General features: G+C 36.6%; 1 protein-coding gene across 2 annotated transcripts; it reads right to left on the bottom strand.

The window, feature by feature from the left end:
• Positions 1–339: 339 nt before the first annotated feature.
• On the bottom strand, positions 340–10,414 carry LOC145675854 (uncharacterized). 2 transcript variants are annotated; one of them, XM_081746619.1, is made up of 7 exons: positions 10,266–10,414; positions 6,014–6,207; positions 5,463–5,583; positions 4,313–4,407; positions 3,365–3,501; positions 1,227–1,413; positions 340–460 (listed from the first exon to the last, which is right to left on the bottom strand). In XM_081746619.1, the coding sequence occupies exons 1-6, from the start codon at positions 10,384–10,386 to the stop codon at positions 1,365–1,367; spliced, it is 717 nt and encodes a 238-aa protein (XP_081602745.1). In that variant the 5' UTR covers positions 10,387–10,414; the 3' UTR covers positions 340–460; positions 1,227–1,364. The 2 variants fall into 2 exon arrangements, with proteins under 2 accessions (XP_081602745.1, XP_081602746.1); XM_081746620.1 differs by lacking the exon at positions 10,266–10,414 and adding an exon at positions 9,912–10,123.
• Between the last annotated feature and the right edge of the window lie 13,954 nt (positions 10,415–24,368).

Raw genomic sequence — 24,368 nt, 5'->3', positions numbered from 1 at the left:
CACGACGACGTCGCATTTCAGATGAATCACTCTCACAGTCACTTCCAACGTCTCACACAAAACTGCAGCCATCGCGGAGCACTGCAGTGGGCGTGGAACACAGTAGTGTCCGCCCGCGAATCAGTTACCTGCTATCCTACGAATTTTATTTACTGAGTATACAATTCATTGCATTCCCTCACAAAACGAACATTATATATAAAAGACACGAAATATAAGTAATGTGAAATACAAATTACATAGGAATGGAAATGTAAATTACAACTTACAAGCATGTATCCAAGTGGTTGCTTTAGAATCGGATACTGATTGAAGTATTCAGCAATGGATGTATCACTGTTCACGAATTCTCTCTGGCGCTGCGGAGATGTTCTTTTCCAATATTCCAAAACTTTCTCCCAGGGTTCTAAGTTGTTTCGAAGCCACAATAAGTATTCATTGTTGTTTTCTTCAGTTAAACCTATAAAATGCATATTGCAAAAGTAGCACCAAATGTTGAAATGCACTCTTTGGAATACGATAATTAGTATTGGTAATAATGTGATATCACACACACACACACTAAACTATACATACACTATTAACACCATATTACATATATATATATATATATATATATATATATATATATATATAGACAGATAGATAGATATAGGGTGTTAATGAACTAGACTGACATACTGAAACAGGTAATTCCTCACATCAAAATAAGAAAAAAGTCCATATGGGTCTGTGGTCAAAAATCCATAATTTCGGAGTCATGGGCTGCCGAATAGAGGAAGAATGAAATATCAAGGTCCTTAGCTCCACTGTTATAGGAACTATTGTAGTCGGGTCAAGACATCACTTACAAAGTAGGATATGCGCTATGCAAATATCCACGTTTCACAATCGTCTAGTACATTTTAAACACGTTTTAGAGAGGCAATCGATGAGTACTCAGAAAATATGAAGCACACCCAAACTGCTTCTCAAGAATTGTCGGGCAAGCACCAGAAGATTGTGAGAGATGGATGTTATGAACAAAAAAGTACTATTCGATAAAAAGAATTAAAGTCGGTTAAGTGCAACATCCGGGACGGCTAAAATAAAGTTATATAAAAATTACAATTTAAAAAATGCTCCTTTATATATGATATAAACAAGAAATGTATTCGACAAGCAACAATTAAAATCCTGAGAAACAGTGAGAATAATAGAAACATTTAAAGTGAATACTAACTTACCTTGAACTATTGGAATATCGTCTGAACTTAATTGATTGCTACAATTTCCTTGACTGCTTCGCCTTTTTCGACTCAGAATACCGCTTTCACGGAGTGATCTTTTCCTGTTGTTATATTTATTACATAGTTTCCCCTTTGCTAAAATTTTCCTCCCTTGGGCCAAAGAGTAGGGAATGTAATATGTATGCTGTAAAACACAAATGAAAATAGGAACTTCATTTCAGTCATTTTTTTTTAAATACTGAATGATACATGTAGTTAACATATAAGCATTTACCAGAAACATGCAGAAATACATCTTTCTGTGATGACAGAAACCACATATACATATTATTATTAAATATATGATAACTATTCCTACCATCATTCAACGAAATAAAAGAAATTAGTTTTATCTGAAATTCGAACAGCTGATACTCTAAAGAAAAAGAATTCAGTTAAAAACACAAGCAAATAAAGTAAGAAAAGTGAAGGAAGGACATGTGAAATGAAACAAATTTGACACACGCTTTTCTCTTACTTTTCTGGCATTTTCTGTGAGCTATTTCCTGAGTGCGTCACAGCTGAGACAAATGACCGCGGAAAGAAGTCACATCATGGCCATATATGTTACGATAAAAATCTCTTACTTGCCTTCTATGACTATGACTTACTTCCCCCCTCCCCCCAAAAAAACTATTTAAAAGCATAACGCATTAAACATTCCCACTGAAAATGAAAGCCAGTACCGCCTGCAACGAAGGTTACATCATTAATTCTTATACTGCGCGGAGCCCGTCAAGGAATACACAAACATAAAAGATAATGCCTGGCATTGCCCTGCTTGATGAATATATGCCTCTTTCACATTTAATCTTTCAGTATTACTGTACCACTATTGTAATATGAGAAATTACAGTAGAAAGCGTGAATTTGTTTATCGATTTGTACTATATTGGAAGAAGAATTGTTTTATCTCTGAGATCAGGCAGTTTTCAATGCTGCAATATATACAGAAGAATTGGCGGAGAGAGAGGAAGGAGCTTACTGATTGAAAATACGCATTTGTAACAGTACAAACAACTGACTTATGCCTTGCATGTATGATTGCTTTTTTTTTTTTTTTTTTTTTTTTTTTTTTTTTTACAAACCTTATTTTCTGTTGGAAAAAGGTCAACAATAGCTTCACTTATTCTGGTGAAAGTTTCACTCGTAATCCCGTGAAGTAAGAAATTATAAATGAATATTAATAAAATTACACTTCATGCCCCCAAACAAAGAAGAATTGAAAAATACAAGAGCAGTAACCAAATATTCGATTAAATGAGACTCCTTTTATAACAATTATAACGAAATAACATTATCATCACACAGTGGCTGCACAGTGTAAACTTTTACTTGTGTTTTATGGTGTGCCCTTTGATAAGGGACAATAATGATACCGAATACAATATCAACAGTAAAATTTAAAATTTATAATAAGCAGAACTCTTCCCGGAACAAATATGTACTTGTCGTAATAAGAGAAAAAAATCTTTATATTGTGTTTATTTGATACGGAATGACGCCTTACTGTCACTCCTTTAAAAGAATCAAATTAGTCCCGGGGAAAGAAGGAGCCTAAAACCTATAACTTACATATCATCTTGGATTTCAAGTGCTTTCTCTACAAACACAGGATGGATAATCGTAAGTACAGTGTGAGTACAGCAACAGTAATTCTAACAAATGAACCTTTAAACAACTACTTTTATGTACACAAGTTTATGAACGTTTACATGTGTTACACCAGTAAATTGTATGCCTGTAAATGAAAAGAACTTCAGTTGATTAATTACAAAGGTAAATAATTGAAACATATTTCATTAAGAGTTTTGTATTCAAGAGAGTGCTTTCACAGTACAGGACCTGAAAATTCAGTTGAGTTGATTTTGAGTTTAACGTCTCTTTCAGCAACGAGGGTATATGAGACGGGACCTACTGATTAACGTAGAATCCGAACCACACGAGTTCCAGCCGGAAATTGAACCCGGGTGTGCCACGCCAAAGGCGCGTACGTTAACCGTTTAACCACGAAGGAGCTCAGGACCTGAAAATTGTCAGAGGTACACAACTGGAAGTTATATATATACCGAAAGAGGCAAGAGAAATGAATATACCTTGTATTCGGACCAACGTGGCGAATTATAACATCAGTGAGTAACTGTCGTGTTCTTTGATTTAAACATCCTTTTGTCTTGTATATATTCAATACTTCTCTTCCTTCTAGGTAAGAGTTCAATATGCAGGACAAGTTCTGTAAGAAATAAATGTAGTGTTTACCAAAACAGCATTACACCTGGTAAGGAATACAGTTCGCATATAACATTGTACAATCCGCGGCAAAAAACCTGCAACATGAGGATGTAAGTTTATTGTGAAACTACGCCTAACAGCACAGGGAATGAACATAATGTCTAAGTGGAACGAATCACGCCAGGATAAACCTCGACCTCCTCCCGTGGACACTTATTTTGGAGCAAAAGACTTCGGCATTTCACAATAAACTTATATGCTCATGTTGCAGGTTTTTTGCCGCGGATTGTACAATTCCCTGTAGGATAAAGAGATGGGCAGAGTGAAATCCCCCAAAAAATTACATCTATCTTATATAAGAAACATTAAAACACTCAAAGTGCTCATGTTATGGAATATGTACACGAAATCGAACAAAAACAATAATGTGTCGGACACACATGTTAGTTCTCCGAATGTTTTGAAGTCGAACATATCAAGTATGATGTTTTTCTGAAACAGGAGCATGCTCTATGACAGTCTGTCAATCTGAAAATATTATGCTAATCCTAAAGATGCAGAAAAATAAAACACAAGTGAAAAGTAATCATTTATAGCAATAATATATCAAACTTTACAACCTACACATCTAAAAACGTTTCGAAGACTGCGATCGGAATTTAGAAAAATTAAACACGGTGTCATTATTCGCTTACACATGTACATCTGGTACATGTGCGAGAAGTAGGCACACAGAAGTGACAAAACGTATCATACATTTTTCGTTAACCGTATTTTCAAATAAAGTAATACATTCGAAAAATCATACTTACGAAGTCCTCTACGAAGTTCGTTTTCACTTTCTTACTGCGTACTTCATCACATGTTTCTTGTGATATCCCTTGTACTACTACAACATCATAATCACCTGCAAAGAGTTCCTAGTGAAAGTATATGCATACAATACTTATTTCACTTATGTAATATACTTTAATAATTAACATTTTAGCAGCTGAGACTTGAATAATATAGACATATAAGAAGACAAACACTCATAACCTTAGAGTTGGCCCTACTCAAGAAAAAGGTCGTTGTGTGTTTCGAAACGAAATATTTTCTTCTAGGTTACAAATTCTTGATCACACTATAGTAGAACTGTAAAAACCCGTTGGAAATAGAAAAGAAAATCACCCAGTCGGAGATCTGGGATTCGAATCAAGTTCAAAATCATTAAAAAATAATAAAAGGGAAGACAACTGAAGAAATTAGTTTCACTAAATATTAAACTTCGCAGAAGCCTCTATTATCCATTATTATTTTCAAATTTTCATGTTCGAAGAGAAACTGTTTTTAAACTACAACTCTGTCTTAAAAGCACAGCCACAAGTTTTCTGTTTTGTTCAAGCACCATTTTCGATCTGAAAATAATGTAACATTGAGTACCAAATAGGGATTGAATATTTCAAACATCGAAGTGTAAGCAGTGTTTGGTTACTTTTTCCTCTGAAAGCTATGTTACCAACTTGTACTTTTTAACGGACTTACAAATATTCAAACTTTGGAGGCGTGAACATAAGCTACTTGTTTAATTCTTTTGAACGCCTTACAAACTACATCGGAAGATAAACGTTCAGTTTGAGTACTCAAGTAACCAACTTATTACATCCTAACGTGGGGGCGCGGTGGCTCAGTGGTAGAGTGTTCACCTCCGATGCTTGGGGTGCCCTGGTTCGATCCCAGCTTGCGCTGTATGGACTTTGTGGTGGACAAACACCGTGCTCATGAGTTTCCTCCATTTTCATTCCACCATTTCATTCATTTCTCATCATCATCGTCTCCTTCAGCCTAACCGGCATGTGTGGGCCATAAAACTAAATATTTCGTTTCATTTCATTTTACATCCTAATGAAATCATATTCAACATTAAAAAAAAAAACCTTCACTTCTACAATAATGCTGAAAAAAGTAGAAAATAATTCTTACATGATTCTGCCACAACGTTAGAAATGTTAGTGTTTTTACTGGTTGAGCTGCTACTACTACTGGCTGTTAAGTTGTCTATTAAAGTATCCGGCTCAAAGTTTATAATTTCACTCATTACAACCTAAAAGTAAAAAGTATAAGATCGTGAGAGAAGTTTACAGTCATGTTGTAAGCGTTCAATATGTGTTATTAATCTCTCTATTTAAAAAAAAAGAAGAAAAAAACTATTACACACAAAAGTAAAGAAGATATTGGTGGCGTATGCCATCGAGCCTTCGATGTGAAATTCCATGTATTTAAGGAACTATTGGACCACCTACCGTTGTATGACATTGCATGAATGAACGGGAAAAATAATGGCTTTATAGCTTAGATAAAGTCAATCTTGCGAAAGTTTTTTTTAAAACCGTTCACTTACTAGTTTTTTTTTAGTTCTTACGATTAAAATACATTTAAAATAAACAAAGCATGATTTCGATCACAATTGCGGACGCTATCACTCAAAAAGCAAAGTGAGAAGGGACTGGAGATCCTAAAAAACTGTATCTTACCTCAGGTGAATTAATGTTACAACTTGCTACAGACGATGTAGGTGATGAGAACGTTGGACAGAACTCTCTGTCCTGCTGTTCCTTATATTCTTGGTATTTTTTAAAAAATTTCACTCTAGGGCCAATTTTTGGTATAATCTCCTTGACAATGTCATCAGTTAAATATGCAAATGATTCATCATCTATTTCTTCCTCTGATAAGAAAGGAAAAGGGAACATTGTTCACATAAGCGAACTAAAATACCATCCATCAAAAAATCTGTATTGAACTTCACTTATATTGTGATATTCAGGGTGCTCCATTTCTCTTCTTAGGCCCTTGTAACTTTTAAACTAATAGACAAAAACCGCTGAACTTTTTCACCATTCAAACATTGGCAGGGGAATATCGTTTGGCATACTAGCTAGTACCACCAGAATAACAGTGTTGCAAACCACACATAATCTTAAGATTTTTCAAGTAACACAACGTCAGGTTGTTACAAATTTCAAACTAAGGATGCTACACTTTCACAAAATCCACATACGAACCAATTTTGGAGGTCTCTACAACAGCAACAACGCAAGTCAGGCGGATAGGGCAATGCACATAGAAAGTGCCTTAGTGTAGAATACTCCGGTCAGGATATAAAGTATTACTAATAAACACAAAGTAACAATGAATTCAAAATTTGGATTTTTTTCAAAGGGCTTTATTTCGAAAAAGTTTTGAGGTAGGTATCACATCTAATTAAGTAGATTTTTTTTTCCAAAAGATATAAAGATCATAATGCCGTTTGTAATAACCATTTAAATGTTAATAATGACTGTTACACTGGTGGTATTAGATATATGTCAAAGAATACCCCTCTGCCGATATTTCAAGAGTGCAAAATCAGCTGTTTCTGTCTATTAATTTCAAAGTTGCAAGGGCGTAAGAAGACAAATAGAGCTTCCTGTATATCGGCTAATCTAACAGATATTCGTTACAGAAAGTGACAAATTTTCTCCCATTCTCGTTCTTTGTAAACAGTATTAAATAATACAATCGTTCATCTTAACAGGCAGAACCCAGTCTAGTGCTAAAGTATGGTATTTATTCCTCACCAACATTCGCATGTGATTCACTTCATCCAGTGTCCATGGAGACCACTATGTAAAACCGACAATTTCTTTAACAATTAAATGAATGGATTATGTTTCTGAAACTCGGGTTATGCCGTTTTTTATTTTGATATATTTCATTCTAACAACCGCAGGACTTGGTCGCTTGGTCTAGTAGTTAGCACGCTTCCTGAATTCGATTTTGGGCACGTGATCCTCAATTCGATTCCCGATGATATGCAGTTGAACGGAAAAAGTTGTTTGCATTCTACTATTATCAGTAGGACCACGTCTGCTGTGGCCGCCAAGGTATAATCGTGTGACGTTAAACCGCAACAAACCAATCCAACAACCGCATAAAACACTCCTTTTTAAAATACAAAATATACATTTTATTATTAAGGTATCACTATTGCGTTTTAGGAAATGTATGGGAAGGAATGTATGTGCATAACAATTGGATTGGTGCACACTTGGATGGAAGCGGTTCTTGCAGCAGTGTCGTCACATGAAATTATTGGACAACCTAATGCTAACTTGTCCTTACCTAACAAAAAAAAAGCTTTGTAATGTATTGTTTCGTAACGAAAACGATATATTAATGTATTAGAAGTTACGTTAATATCAGTAATGCTATCCCTGTTCTACACTTTTAGCTCACTAGCGTGAGCTACATTTCGAGCTACTGCTTTTGAAGTAGATAGGAGAAAACTCAAAGAAAATCAACAAACTTTATTACACGTTCTACGCATCAGAAATAATGTTTCCTTTAAACAAGTAGCACAATATTGAATGCTGTTCTAACGGTATACTAGACCGACGTTATTGTTTGCCACATTTTTTTTAAACGAAATATTTAGTTAATGTTCCACGATTATGCACCGAGGCTAAAGAAAGTAGCGATTATGATGAATTAAATGGTGGAATGAAGAAAGTGGGAGGAAACGGGATAACCTAGAGAAAACCCGCACATAAGGGTTTATCCTATACACGGCCCACTTGACACGGGCTGTGATTGAAATAAGGACCCCACGCACCAGAGGTGAACGCTCTACCACTGAGCCACCGCGGCCCCTTTGTCCCTGTTATTCTTCCACTGTCCCAGCTTATGTGTATACCTCCTGTCGCTGACACGCCTGCTTACTCGGATGAACCACCTCGCTACCTCTCGACCCCCCTGCCCTGACTCGCTTAGATACAATTCATGCTTTTGTGTTTTACGCACTGTAGTTTTTATGCCATACTTCCTCACTGTATTTATACTGAGCACTGCTGAAGTGAACCTGCAAATAGTAATGGAGCTCCTCATTTAGTGCATGCTCTGCTAAAGTAAATAGAATGCCCTAATCTGACATGAAAATGTAAGAAATAGATCAAAATTTGGTAGGACCGTCTGCTCGAGTGCAATTAATTGTTAGGCTTTTAGCCAAAACCTAGGCGGACGACTGCCTAATTAATTCACTTAGTATTGCCGAGCGAGCGTTAGCGAGGGAATGCGGGTTAGATCGTCCCAGTGGACGACCAACTTCGGAATAAATGCCGGCTCTCCTTACATATTATCAAGCACACAAACAAGCAAATTAATCATTGCTTCCCGGTAAATTTTCAGGGTTAACTTTTCAACGCCCGCTCCAGCAGGCATACTCAGAAACGAGAAATTACTCTATTAATTTTATGAAAATAAATCAAAACTTACCTAACCTTAAGCTAACCCGTTCCTACCCTACTTATCTTCATCTTACTCTAATCTTCCCTACCCTACTCTAATATACCCTTATAAAGCGGCCGTACTTATCGATGCGTATCTGGAGCGTGTATTGTAACATTTACCCAATTTTCAAAATTTTGCTAGAAAAAGACTACCAAATTCGGAACGTACTGTTATAATCTTCTACAGGAAGAAATAGTAGCATTACTCAGGCAGACGGTTCTATGAAATTATGATACATTTCTTACATTTTCAGCTTACGTTATAGCTTTATATTTCTTTTAAGAGAACAGGCAGTAAATGAGGAGCTCCATTACTTGAGAAGGGCTCAAAATAAACAGTGTGGACGTATGGCATAGTCTATGAAGCTCGAACCAATTTGTACTAGGTGGCCACTAAGAAGTAGGAATGCTATCTAACCGAGTCAGCGAAGGAGCGCAGCAGGGCGGGCGAGTCGATCGCGAGGGGGTGTGTTCGTATGGAGCAGGCGCGGAGGGTATACTTATAAACGAGGATAGCGGCAGAGCACACTTACATATACTATACTTTCACTACCATTCAAAATGTATTTCAATATACTATGCACTGACAGCAATTACGTATATTCACACTTTTATTCATTCACAAAAAAGTTTCACGTCGTATAACTACCTATAAATGTTCTATTTGGTAGAACCGTCTGCCCGAGTGAGCCCGAAATAGTATTACCGAATTTATTACTTCAATCGACAAGATCCTAGAACACTGGCCCCTTCTCCATTGAGTTGTAATAAATTTAGTTAACACCATGTCTGCGGGGCTCCCTAGCGGTAATACGGTAATAGTATACATGAGAACCCCCTGATCTGCGTTTCTTCTGTGTTCTACTACCACTTCTACATGAAATACCATAAATTTTCTACGTAGTGCAATAGTAAGAAGTATCCATGTGCACAAGATATGCGATATGCGTAAAATTCCCCCTCCCCCCACACACATAGTCATAGATAAAGTACAAGAGCAGTACACAATCAGATATAAAGTACAGGTACGTTCTTTTTTATTTTCGTATGAGTCGATAAGTAAATAAAAGTCGCTTTGTTACACCCTTTGTAAGTTCGTACATACTCAATGAATAATCCCTAAAAGTAAGAGCGTCCTGCTCCTTCGGGAACTGATGCAGCTTCATGTATACTATATCCCATTCAACTTCAATCGAATATTCCTGACAGCAATGCACGTATCAGTTTCTATTTGTTATGATACTCTTACTTGTTACGTAAATGTTGCAAAGAGATCCGAAAACATTTGCAGTAGCATGCAAACACTTTCTGTAATCAACTAATAGAGAACCACTTAATAGGCCTATTGCTGAGCAGTTTTAGCAAGCTCAATCACAATTACAGAGAAATCCTATCGCATTATCCTAGAAATAATACTATATTCTTTACATAAATAAACATAGGGTACATTCATACACACCTTCAAATCTAGTAATTAAAGTATCGAATCCCATTCTTGTAAGAACACTTTTCCACGACATGACCACGGATTGTTTTGAAATTTCACGCAAGCGCCCAATCGTTTCTACGACTATGCGCATATCGTACGCATGACTATAAATATATGATTCATTTCACAGTACTAAGTATTGTAAGCACTTTAATGTTACAAGAGCAATACTTATTGTTTGTGTAGCCATAAAATAATTAACTATATTTTATGTTTTTCACAACTATCTCGTTGTGATTATGGTTACAATGCAAAATTCACTATAGTAGTTACAACAACAACAACAAAAAAAAACAATGATTTGCACAACTTTATTCTTGTTCTTATTACAATCCAATTTTCAACTATATTTTTATTGTACGTGCAACCCCACTTGTTTTTTCAGTGTATAGAAACAAACTAAAGCAACAATCACTATATAAATTTAACACAAATACGTTATTTTAAGCAGTACAACAATCACTATCCATGTGTTTGGTATCTCTGAAACGGTTTGAAATAACAATTGTTGTAAATGACATTATGATTACTTAAGTCTTTTGGAAGCATCTACATGATGAGACGTGATATGTCAGCACGTTTTCGAAGTCAAGTCTTTAGAAAAAGTAAATTTTTTTCATTCGTTGTAACTTTGATCCTTCATTCATTCGAAATACATTATATCATGATCATAGTATTTGACGCTAAGATACAAATGATGCACATTGCACCGTCTATGCCATTTGAGTTATTAGAGATCTCCAAAATTTTGATGTTGGTGATACTGTATTGCCCTTTGTTACAATGAATAATGTATGTGGTTTTGTGGTTTTATTTAATATCTAAATTAGCAGTAGGTAATGCCTTACATAGTGCAATTTGAGAAAATACAACTTTATTTTGCGTTACGAACACTGCTTGTTTATCTAGTGGTATTGCAGAGTATCTAGAATAATTTTCCCTTCAATATTTCACACAACATGGTACAAATTTTCAGTATTATATATATATATATATATATATATATATATATATATATATATATATATATATATATATATATATATATATATATATATATATATATGATTATATACAACAGCAGTGGATTTTGTTTCGGGAGAAGCATGAGGAACGGGTAAGAAACATTTGTGTTGTACGTGCAATGCGAAAAAGTGATCACAAATCCATTTCGGGAGGGGCTTCAGCCCGACACCTACCCCCTAAAAACGCCACTGTACATTAGACAACCGTTCACATATTATCTCACAAAGCAGCAAAACAAATTTTGAGTAAAGGCAAAATAGCTGTCATAATTCGAGACGAGACCGAGACTTTCGAGACTGACAAAGGTCTCGTCTCGGTCTTGTCTCGATTCATAGAGGTCCGTCTCGATCTTGGTCTCGTCTCGGTATACAAAAGTCCGTCTCGGTCTCGGTTTCGTCTCGAATTATCGAGACGAGACCAAGAGTAGGAACCATCCCTAATTTAGACCTACATGCTCTTCATATATAGTAATAAAAGAGTCATGCTGGGAATAAGAAAAAGAACATTCCTTGGACAAAACGGAAACTATTGGCATCAGAAATATTTATCTAGGAGGCATGCACAGTAGTATATTTCAGAATAGTTACTGTTTAGTTCAGTAAACGAATAAAGGGGTATAAAAATTCAAATATGTCGCTTCAACGAAATCGACCAACGAAATCGAAATTAACAGAGGCGGAAGCAGATGTGTAGTAATACAACAACTTGGTTAAATTGATAATTGGTTCTTTATTCTGTAGTAGATCGTATCACAACTTTACGGGAGAGCAGAGAAAGACTTACTAACGCTGTGATATAGAAAGCTTTAGTCAGTAGCGTAGCCAGGATGTGTGTTTGGGGGGGGGTCCAAGTGCTGTTATAAGTACATATAGAAACATTACAAACAAAGAAATATATAAACATAAAAATATAGTAAACTAGGGAGGTTTGAGACAAGGGAGGAATGAGACAATGGTTATAATTCTGTTCATTTGGCAACACTGAAGTTGTTCTTCCTGCAGGAGATAAGGGCCCTCGATAGTCATTTGCTGAGTTGGAATCAAAAGCGGTGGACGCTACAGTTTAGAGCGAAGAGTGAAAAAACTGTTTTCAGGTAGGTCGAGTAAATGTAGGCTACTACTTATTGAATGTATTTAACAAGTATTGAACTGGATTCTGTTTTATTACTATATGTACATTAAAAGGCACGAATTTCAATGATCTTTCGGAACACTCGGAATGTAATTTAGAACGAAGTAATTTACACAAAAAAGGAAAAACTTTGAAATGGCGGGAAAGGGAGATTTGAGACACCTTTAGGAGGGAGGATTGAGACGTCTCAAGCCTCCCTACCAATGACTGTCTCAATCCTCCCATCGTTAGTTGATTGATATGTCTGTTATTTATTTTATTTTGCTAGTAAGATAATATTGAATTTGATGCAATCCTAGTAAACAGGAAGAGAAAATAAGAATGTGAGCGTTGGTTAGTAAGGATTTATTTGAAAAGTTCCCGTTAGATAGGGAGCTATAGTTAATTTTCTGTGAATTGAAAATGATTCCTCGTTTTATCATTTTCATAGGTCATCCGAGAGACAGACAACGAACCACCAAACACCGGCAGGTCAAAAATTTCAGTTAGGTTATGTTGGGTTAAAGTAGCGAAGGGAAGGGAAGGTAAGGTAAGTTCAAGATAGATTCGTTTAGATATATAACGGTCGCCTTGTCAGTGTTTTCCGTGTCGGGGTTTCGCTGACTGCCTTTTGAGTGTTTTTGGTTATAGATGTTTTAATCAGCATCCGAGATATTTCCTTTTATTTACCGAAGGTGGAGTTTCAGTCAAACTTTTGCGCTAATGTAAGTAGACTAACAGGCCATAACTAGCATACATGTGAAAGCAATTAACACTTTGTGATTTGATGCAGTAAAACTGGGTGATTGGAATTGAAAATCAAGGATCTTTGCCTTATACTGAGCCCAGCACTTACTCATTCATATTATTGCAATATTAAAACTAAAGTCGTAAGTCTCTAGTCTTGTTCCAATCTAAAAGTTACAGGAGGGATCCTCAGGAAATTAAAATGATTTTTTTATTTTCACAAGTTTACAGAGGAACTGAGAAGATATTTTATTCCTCTTACTCATAAATCGTTCTCCAGATAGGTTAAAACAATAGATTTAAAAGTTGTTCTCCATACAGGCTAAACAGTTGTTTAAATTAGTCCTCTAGCCTTATTCAACGATTTTGACGCAATTTTGTATTTTTTCATTACAGGTAACGGTGTTAGAAACCTACTACAATGCCTTTTCGATGGAAGAAACGAACTGATCGCGTCACAGTCTCAGGACATATCATGGAAGCTGCTTTGCGTGAAGTAATTAATGGCAGAGGTCTACGATCAACTGTAAGAAGATTTGCAGTAGATAAGCAAACTTTTTCTCGTTATGTGAAGAAAGCAAAATAAAGTGCTCCCTATGAAACTATATCTTATGTTCTGAACAGGAAGCGTTCCCAGATTTTTTTCTGATAGAGAAGAAGCACTTCTTGCTGCAGCAAAGACCCATTACGGCTGTGCGTGAGCTGGCTTACGAATATGCTTTAGCTAATCAGAAGAAAATGCCGCCTCAATGGGAAGAGAGACGAAGAGCAGGTTATGATTAGTATTTAGGGTTTGTGCATAGATATCCCAATCTATCGCTTAGAACTCCTCAAGCCACAAGCTTATCTCGAGCTACTAGCTTCAATAAAGCTAATGTTTCATCCTTCTTTACGAATCTACAGCAAGTGTTGATGAAAGAAAAGATTGAGCCTCATCAAATATGGAATGTTGATGAAACTGCAGTCACAACATGGCACACACCTCCAAAAATAATTGCAAACAAATGAGCTAAAGAAGTTAGTAAATCAACATCTGCTGAAAGAGGTTCACTAGTTACAATGTGTTGCGCAGTGAACGCAACAAGAAACACCATTCCTCCGTTTTTTGTTTTCACTTTAAACAGCATATGTTGTCTGGTTCTCCAGCTGGAAATTCAAGCGCCGCTCACGTATCTGGTTGGATGACAAAGGAAATTTTTACATATTTTTTGATCATTTCGCTAAACATTCAGGCTGTTCTCAGGAAAGAAAAGTTCTGCTACTATTAGATAACCACAAGAATCATATATCTATAGATTTCATCCAGAAATCAAGGATAATTATGTAATATTGCTAACGATTCCTCCACACACAAGTCACAGACTTCAGCCATTGGATGTGTCAGTGAGGAAATTGAAGTGATTCAAGTGATGAAATAGAATCTGAGGATAGTGGTGAACAGAACTACGGAATGGATGTGAACTGTATGGATGATATTGAAGTTGGTGACTACCTTGTCGTAAATTTTACAACTAAGAACACGTGCGTTCATTATGTTGGACATGGTTTTCCATGGTTATCAAGAATGTGAAATAAGTTTCTTACGCCATAAGGGGAGGAGCAAATTCAATGTGCCAGATTTGGCAAATTTGTCCTTGTATGACATTTTGTATAAGCTGCCATCTCCCTTGTGTTCTGGAGGAACTAAGAGAATGAAGAAATATGCCATTTTCTCAATTTCTTTCGCTAGGCCCTTGTACAGCAAGTAAGGTTCGGTTTCTTTTGTAGAATTGAGAATATTTGCATTCGTTTTTGTGAATCACGTGAACGCACACAAATGGTCTTATTTGTGGAATTCATATTGATCCTATAGCTTTTGCCAGTTTTCGATGATTTCTTAAACAAAGCAAGGACCTGACCGGAAATCGGAACCTCATTTACGTTTCACATATGGGCTACAGGATTTCTTTTTTATCATTGTTTTTCTGGAATTTTTAATCATACATATTATAGAGTATATTATCATACAAACATTTTAATTTTGCTCTTTCTCTATCTCACATCTACATTCTCTAACGGAAAATGGTCACATAGTTAATTTTGCATGTATAAAGGTCTAGACTATATTTGGTCTCGAAAGTATGTTCTAGTCCTAGTACAAAAGAATTATCTTAATTATATTCTAAATCTAAAATAAGTCTGCTTGGCAATAAATCCACATAATTTTGTCAATACATGCAAATTTGCTTACTGTCTCAATTCTCCCTTGCGCATGTCTCAGACCTCCCTAACTTAGGGAGTTTTGAGACATTTCGGACAGTGTCAGAAAAATGTGAATAATTTTCTTCGTAACGCAAAACGGAACTCAATAAAATGTACTTATATAGCTGAAACTTCAAACTAATACAAGGCAAAAATTCATGTAAGTATCGTTCATGGTTACAAAGGAAAAAAATCTTATGCGAATTTTGTCTCATACCTCCCTAGTCTCCCCCTATATAAAAAATTACAAACGTCAAAGTACCAAAGTACATTGTCGGACCTCTTTGGGGGGGGGGGCGGCCCCTCTGGGCCCCCCTTCCCTACGCCACTGGCTTTAGTAACACCATCATATAGACATAAATGGATGTAACTGTGAGTACTACAACTTGGATTTAACGAAAGCCGTTTAGATATTCAGTGGTTTGCAGGGTTGTATAAGACACAAAAGGATAAGACACAATACAATTCTTCATACCTCAGCTTCCAGTAGCTAGATATGTGCAATTTCTGGATAGATACTGAAACTGCGGTCGGATTTTAATACATGACGTATTGCAGGATACAAAATGCTTTGCATTACTTGTTTGTTTGTAGACAGCTACTAGCTTAGTATTCTGAAAGGTTGTGTATAAACTAGGGATAGCCAATTCCGGAATTATTACTTTCCGGACTCCCGAAGGTCAAACCGGACAAATTCCGGAATTGGGAAAATTCCGATTTTGGAATAATTCCGGAATTCGGAAAAATCCGGCATTTACAAATTTCTGATTTCGTTAACATTCCGGAATTCGGAAAAATCCGGAGTTTTCTCAATTCTGGAATTTCCTAATTTCCGGATTGTTTCCGAGTTCCGGAATTCTTATGAATTCCGGAGTTTAACTGAATTTCATAATTTTCCGAAATCCGAAAAGTGAAAGTCCTGCTTCCGAAAAGTGAATTTATTTTGGTTAGTATGAATCGTGGCGGAAATAAGTCTTTGACCAGGTAATGGCGAGTGCTTTGAAAGAAATGGGGTGTATTAGAATTCAATCTGTCATTTTTGTAGTTTCGTGTGGAGAAAAATCAAACTTGTGAACCAGCGGTTTAGAACAACTCAAGTTATTAATGTAAACTTTTCCGACTTCATAAAACATATACGAAAGACATTTTGAATCGAAGAAATATAACATATAAGTTTGCAAGCGGAGACAAAGAAACCTATGCTCTGTGTAACCAGACTAAAAACGAATCTTTTACCGCGTTGCGATCGCGGTTCAGTGGTCATGGTGCTTGTACGAATGCACATTGTATTTTTTTTACTTTAGGATTTTTGATGGCGATTGATCGGCGATAACATATGTTTTATTATATTCAGATATTTGAATACTCGGATGTTTCAATAATTGAACTATCAAATCTTCAGCAATAATAATAGTAATAATAATAAACTAATAATAATTATTACTATCTCGTAGAAGATTAAAAGCTAGGAGCTAATTATCGCTCAGGTCATACCATTACAAGCAGAAACGTGACATTTGGAAAGAATATTTTGGTTTGGTTTAATGTTGCTCACGAGAAGAGGAGTTTCTCATCTCGTTTCTAAAACAAATAAAATAACATGAGAATTAACATTTAAGACGGGTCAAGGCTAACTCAAAATTTCCGTCTCTCTTTGGAGATGAGAATCGAGACGAGACGAAAAGTATGGTAAACATTTCCCGTCTTGTCTCGATTCTCGAAATAGTGTATGTCCATTCTTGAAGTAACAGTTGCTCTGTAGACTGAATCTCATAGGCTATTTCGTTACATTATATTTCAGACCTCATTGAATTATGCTCTGTGTAGGTATTTTGTAGCAAAGCTTTCATATTTACCTCTGCATATCCTAAAAATTAGTTTATTATATGCCGTACTGTTGCGTGATATTCAGTTATATTTATTACAATTGTTTCTTTAAAACATACAGTAGAATACTTTCTACATGAAACTTCAATGGAACGTTGCAGTTTAAAATGTTGGTAGTTGCAGAGGTGTGTCTTGAAAGTACGGAACCTTTTCCCCGAAATCTCTACTTTTAAGTAAGATTTGCCAAATTTCAACGGCAAGTTTAAAACTTTTATTATTATTATTATTATTATTATTATTATTATTATTATTATTATTATTATTATTATTATTATTATTATTATTATTATTATTATTATTATTATTATTATATCAACACCGTGTATAATCTTTAAAAGATATACGGTTTGTATCTGAATAATAAACACTAATTGACTGTCGATCTCGGTCGTCGAGAAGTCTTCAGGAGGGAAGGACAGCGGTCACGCTCTGGGTTTGAGTTCCGAAGGGGCAAGTATTCGGGCTCGAGCCAAAAATTGTTAAAAGTTATAGGCTTCTGCCAAACATGTTCAAAATAGCTGGGACCGGGTTTAGGCTTCTCAACGGCTCGAGCGGCTCGGCTTACAGCTCATTAACATCGAACATAACCGAGAAGTAAGCCGAGCCAACAGGTCACCCAACCGAGCCGATTTGAGCCATCGGCTTAGTTGAGCTGAATCGAAACGTGTCGATGGACTAGTTTCAACTTAGCTGGCTTGAACCGGTTCACATGAGCCGAGTAGAGGATCCAACCCAACAGAGAAAGCTCGATCCATTGGCTCAATTGAGCTGAGTCGATGGCTCGTTCCAACTGAGCCGGCTCGGGTCATCGGCTGATCCCAACAGAGCCGACTCGAGCTGTTCGCTCAGTTGATACGAGCCGAGCCGGTTGATATCACTATCTGAATTGGTCTTCTGCTTGGGCTCAAGAATTCGACAGTGAAGGTCTCAACCTTGATTTTAAGAACTACCGTATATACTTATATTGGTGACTACGACATTTGAGGCTGTCTCGTAATAATAATAATAATAAATAACTCTTGTCTTCTCGTTATCTAGACGAGACGAGATACACTAAAATTGCCCCACGAGATGCACTAAAATTACGAGACGAGACGCACCCCTGTCGTGAGCAACACTAAAAGTATTACACATTACTGCTTACATTTCTCATGGCTTTCGCTTTCCAGTCTAATCAGACCATTATTTCAAAACGAGTTAAAACGAGCTGAACGAGCGAGCGAGCCATTATCAAACTCGACTCAACTCGAAACTCGCCCTCGAAAACAGCTTGACCTTGATCGCTACGCGGTAAACGATTCGTCTTTAGTCTGGTTATGTTAGTTTTCTTTGTCTCCGCTTCTAACTTGTATGTTGTATTTCTTTGATTCAAAATGTCTTTCGTATTTCTTTTATGATGTCGGAAAAATTTACATTAATAACTTGAGTTTTTCTCAAACAGTTGGATTACAAGTTTGTTTTTCTCCACACGAAACTACAAATATGACAGATTGAATTGAATGGAATACACCCCATTTCTTTCAAAACAGTCGCCATTACCTAGTCAAAGACTTATTTCCGCCACAATTCATATTAACAAAAATAAAATCATTTTTCGGAAGCGGAACTTTCACTTTCCGGATTTCGGAAAATTATGGTATTCAGTTAAACTCCCTAATTGAGAAGAATTCCGGAATTCGGGAAGAATCCGGAATTTAGAAAATTCCGGAATTGAGAAAAACTCAGGATTTCGAAAAAATCCGGATTGTTCCGAATTCCGGAATGTTAACGAAATCAAAAATTTCTAAATTCCGGATTTTTCCGAATTCCGGAATTATTCCAAAATCGGAATTTTCCCAATTCCGAAATTTGCCAGCTTTTACCTTTGGGAGTCCGGAAAGTAATAATTCCGGAATTGGCTATCTCTAGTTTATACACAACCTTTCAGAACACTAAGCTAGTAGCTGTCTACAAACAAACAAGTAATGCAAAGCATTTTGTATCCTGCAATACGTCGTGTATTAAAATCCGACAGCAGTTTCAGTATCTAACCAGAAATTACATTTATCTAGTTACTGGAAGCTGAGGTATGAAGAATTGTATTGTGTCTTATCTTTTTGTGTCTTATACAACACTGCAAACCACCGAATACCTAAACGGCTTTCGTTAAATCCAAGTTGTAGTACTTACAGTTACATCCATTTGTGTCTGTATGATCGTGTTACTAAAGCTTACTATATGGCAGCGTTAGTAAGTCTTTCTCTGCTCTCCTGTAAAGTTGTGATACGATCTACTACAGAAAAAAAACCAATTATCAATTTAACCAAGTTGTTGTATTACTACACATTTCCTTCCGCCTCTGTCAACTTTGGTCAATCTCGTTGACGCGACATATTTGCTTTTTTATATGCCTTTCTTCGTTTACTGAACTAAACAGTAACTATTCTGAGATATATTACCGCGCATGCCTCGTAGATAAATATTTCTGATGCCAATAGTTTCCGTTTTGTCCAAGGAATTTTCTTTTTCTTATTCCCAGCATGACCCTTTTATTACATTATATGAAGAGCATGTAGGCCTAAATAACTCATGTATTACATAGAATGTAGGTTTAACTCTTCCAGCAAAGAAGAAACATGTGATCATAGTATACAACCCACAGAAGTGATAGCTGGCAATACAGTGGTCGTAATCCCTAACGACACAGGAAGTAAGCGGTGTCCTCCCCGCTGGTCTAGTGGCTAGCACGTGCGGCGAATGTATGGTGTCCCGGGTTCGATTCCCGGCGGGAGAGCATCTCTGATTTTTTAACTGTCCTCGATGTTTCTGTGTTCGTGTCCCTGTCGTTGTAAGTTATTAGAAAAAGCAAGTTAAACGAGTGAAGCAAGTAAAATTAGCAATAAGTAAGTTACTGAAACATTCTCGGTGAGTCAGTTAAAAAAAACTGGACAAAGCACTGGCTTTTTGCGCCGTCCATGCGAGTTCGAATTTATCTCGGCTTGAATTTTTATCCATTTGGGAGAAAGTATTGTTTGTTTTCCCTACAGGTAGCCACTCTTTTCGTATTTTTCTCCGTCGTTCACAGTTAAAGTAACTGACTATTCTTATTTTTTCTACGAATGATGGATCTTCTCTTTGGCTTCATGTCAAGCATGCACACGTAATGAAAAGACGCTGTTGGTAATAATAATAATATAAAATATTACTAGCTAACTCGTGTGTGTATTTCGACAATATAATTTTATATTATTATGTAGAAGTAAGGTTGGCTGGCGCCACCCCCTCATTTTTTCGATGCGCCTTATGGGTCCACGGTGTGCAACGTTGGTCCCATCTCACTATCACCTCCTGTCCTCTCGATATAAATTATTGACATTTTGCCTAAAGAGAGCTCTGCCGTGGCCCCATGACTACCCATGACAATGACTCTTCGTTCATTTTGCATTGAAATCGCTTATTTTTCTAAGTAATATGAGTGCATACTGTCCAACGTTGCTCTCATCACTCTACAATTTCCCGTTCTCTCGATATAAATTGCTAATATTTTGTTTGTAAGGGAGATATGGCGTTACAATCATCTCGTTTGAAGAAGAGTTGAAAAAGATATTCCCTTGCCACAAACAACACCTATTATTATTATTATTATTATTATTATTATTATTATTATTATTATTATTATTATTATTATTATTATTATTATTGTTGTTGTTGTTGTTGTTGTTTTACTTACCACTAATGTTGCCTACCTTTATCTGCAATGCAATGTGTTACTAAAAAGCAAATCAAATAACACTCCTCGCCATTCAGGCTCCCGAACTCGAAATACATGATTTACAGTTCTCTGTGTTAGAGGAAAGCACATTTATTATATTATTCTTTCAAATAACACGTTTCACAAGTTACTTCACTCTCAATGTGTAATTCCATATCATCACTAATAATCATCTTGTTCCGAAAGGAAAATAACCCTCCTCCTGCCAAAAAAAAAAAACGAAAAAACAAAAGCCTACCTTAGCGAAAGGGCGTGAAAAACTTTCTGAATACCTATTTATTGGCGAAATTTGGTTCCCTTGGAAGTTTTTAAAAGTTTGAAGGGGCACCATTTTGAACATTTTCATCTGATTATTCTCGTTAACGAACTCATCAAGATATTTCAACAATTAATGTTTCTGCCAAGTTTCGTCTCAATCCGCTGAAAATTAGGGTGGTTAATGCATTCACAAATAGAGTTATATATAGAGAGATAGATAGATAAATAGACACACAGAGGAAGAGAGAAAAAGTGTTTTGCTCCCTTGTCGCACCTGTGGTGCGTCAGAGCTAAACCGGGCCCCTTTGCAAAACTTATTGAGCAGCCTAACCTAAACAGAAACCTCTTACTTGCTAACGTAGAAACGTGGTCGGGAGGTGTAAGGCATGGAGAAATTGTATTTTTAATAACCATGAGTATGGATTCGAACACTCCACTTCCATGTTTTTCTTTTTACTTTTTGCAGCTACATCGGAACGTTCAAATTTTATTCTTTACTAATTGCAAATGGCGTTTACATTCAAAATATGAGGAATTTTGGTGGCATTTTTTCGGATTTTCTTCTCTTTCAAATTTTTTTTTCACAAGGCTTTCATTCCCATCCGGGGATGGGCGGGCCGCAGACGTTTATGCCGTCTCTATGGCCAGTGATTGATTCTCTTTCAAAATTAAGACAAGAATAAAAGCAATACGCAAAGACAAAAAGTATTATGAGTACTAAACATTACCAATAATAATTGCTACGAAAAACTAAATACGACCTCTTTTAACATCTCTCACGAGCTGCATGTATTATTAAGAAAAAATTTTAAAAACGTCCCCACCGAAGATTCGAACTGGCGACCTATGCATTTGTAAGCCAGCACCTTAACCACTACACCAAGATCACGGCGTGGTGAACGCTTAGTTGTCGGCGTATTTGTTTTATTTATGTTTTATGTTCCCACTTCGACAATTTTTACTATTTTTTCTAAGTTTAACATCTGTTTCTGGCTTTCTCTTTTAGTGTCGTCCTTTATTTACATTATGCACTATTCGTATTCACAGCTTGTGCCCCTCTGCAGTGTCTTATTCAGATTGAACTTTTCTTTTTGCCCTTCAGTAAACATTTGATTGATTTAATTCTCATACTCTCCACGGATGGAGCGCAGGAATGCCAGACTCGAAAAATAGGTGTACATTTACTTTCCTGACAGATAATACATAAAAGTACCTACAAACAAGTTTCTCACTTTCTCAGCTTTCTGAAGACTTGATTCCTTTATGCTTTGAAAGCCTCATGATATTCGTAAGAGATCACCAAAAACCAATAAATTTATTTGTTCACGAATTATTGTCATAATGATTTGTTTTGGTTAGCGCATGTCCATAACAAAGGTTAAATGATGGTACCAGAAAGTTCGCTGATTATCTTCTGATATATTGTGCTCTCTTGTTTTTTTTGAGTATTGTGCATCTATTGTGTGCAAATGTATAATATGCATGCTTATACACTTAGCTATATAGCATGAAGACGTCAAGAGCGAAAATCACGCACACGACTGCAGGATGCCCAGAAGTGTTTTATTATTATTATTATTATTATTATTATTATTATTATTATTATTATTATTATTATTATTATTATATCTAGTTCAATTTAAAGCAAAGGGAATTTGAGGAACTGAGCTCGCGTGTAATCCTAGGAGTAGGCGAGATGACAATGATAGGTTTATGTGGAAAATAACAAGAGTTTGAGAAACACACCCATACCCTATGGAAGGCGGTCTCAACAAGTAGCTTTGAGTCACAATCGCGTAGGAAGGGATCGCACTGCATAAAACCGTTTTTACGATATCAGATGACACATGCTTTTTGGAGGTGCTGTTACAGGCTTACAACCTGAAACGTGTCAAGCTGGAAAGGAACAGCAATATTAAGAGAAATTATATAGGTCACTTGTAACCATAGAAACGGTTCACTGCTTCTAATTGTAATCAAAACTAGCTTGTAGTGGCCACCTTTAACAAATTAGTATTTTTCGACATCTTGCACGCGTATACCCACCACAGCTAACGTGCCTCTTCTCTATGGACACACACGAGTTGGTGAATAGCACCCTAGTAATATATATATATATACAGGGTGTCCGAGAAGTCCTTCCCTGATTACAGAAATTGATAACTCAGGCTAGAAATAAGATAGAAATATGAAACTGGTGTTGAATTGTTTACAAGCTATAAAAGTTTTTGTCTGTGTTAGGTTTGTTCTGTTTTACCAAGTCTCAGTTTTTTTGTTTTAGGTTTGTAGTACGTAATTAAGAAGCCCAAGAAGCCATGCCAACCAACCAGGAGAAGGCACAGTGTGTCGTGTGGTACCATGAGACACGATCACCAACCACGGTGCAGAGACAGTTCCAGACAACATTTGGAAGGACTCCACCTGATGTCAAGAGCTTTAAAGCCTGGTATGAGAAGTTCAAGAACACAGGGTCGGTTGCTGACCTTCCGAGGTCTGGTCGTCCAAGAATCTCAGCAGACACGGTGGACGCTGTGCGGCAGTCTTTTCTGAGAAGTCCTAAGAAATCGGTGTGCATGGCCTCACGTGAATTACAGATGCCAAAAAGCTCTATCCATGACATTTTACACAAACGTGTATTGTTTCGTGTTTACAAAGTGCAACTCGTTCAGGCCTTGTTGCCCGACGACGGTACACGTCGATATGACTTTGCGGTCGAAATGCTATCACGTATTGAGGACGATAATGGTTATCTCAAACTAATTGCCTTTTCCGACGAAGCGACATTCTTTGTCAGTGGAGTAGTGAATCGCCATAATGTACGCATTTGGGGTTCAGAACCCCCCAGGGAGGTCAGGGAGTTTACCAGAGGCAGTCCAAAGGTGAATGTTTGGTGCGCGTTATTGCAGGATCGAATTATCAGGCCATTCTTCTTCGCTGAGGATACCATCACATCTGCAGTGTACCTGGATATGTTGCAGCTGTATGCTGTTCCTCAGCTGCTTCAGTATCGCCCCGATGTCGTTTTTCAGCAAGACGGTGCACCACCTCATTGG

This window comes from Thermobia domestica, chromosome 18 (genome assembly GCF_964235325.1).
Source record: "Thermobia domestica chromosome 18, izTheDome1.hap1.1, whole genome shotgun sequence".
NCBI lineage: Eukaryota > Metazoa > Arthropoda > Insecta > Zygentoma > Lepismatidae > Thermobia > Thermobia domestica.
This window is presented reverse-complemented; position numbering and strand designations above follow the sequence as displayed.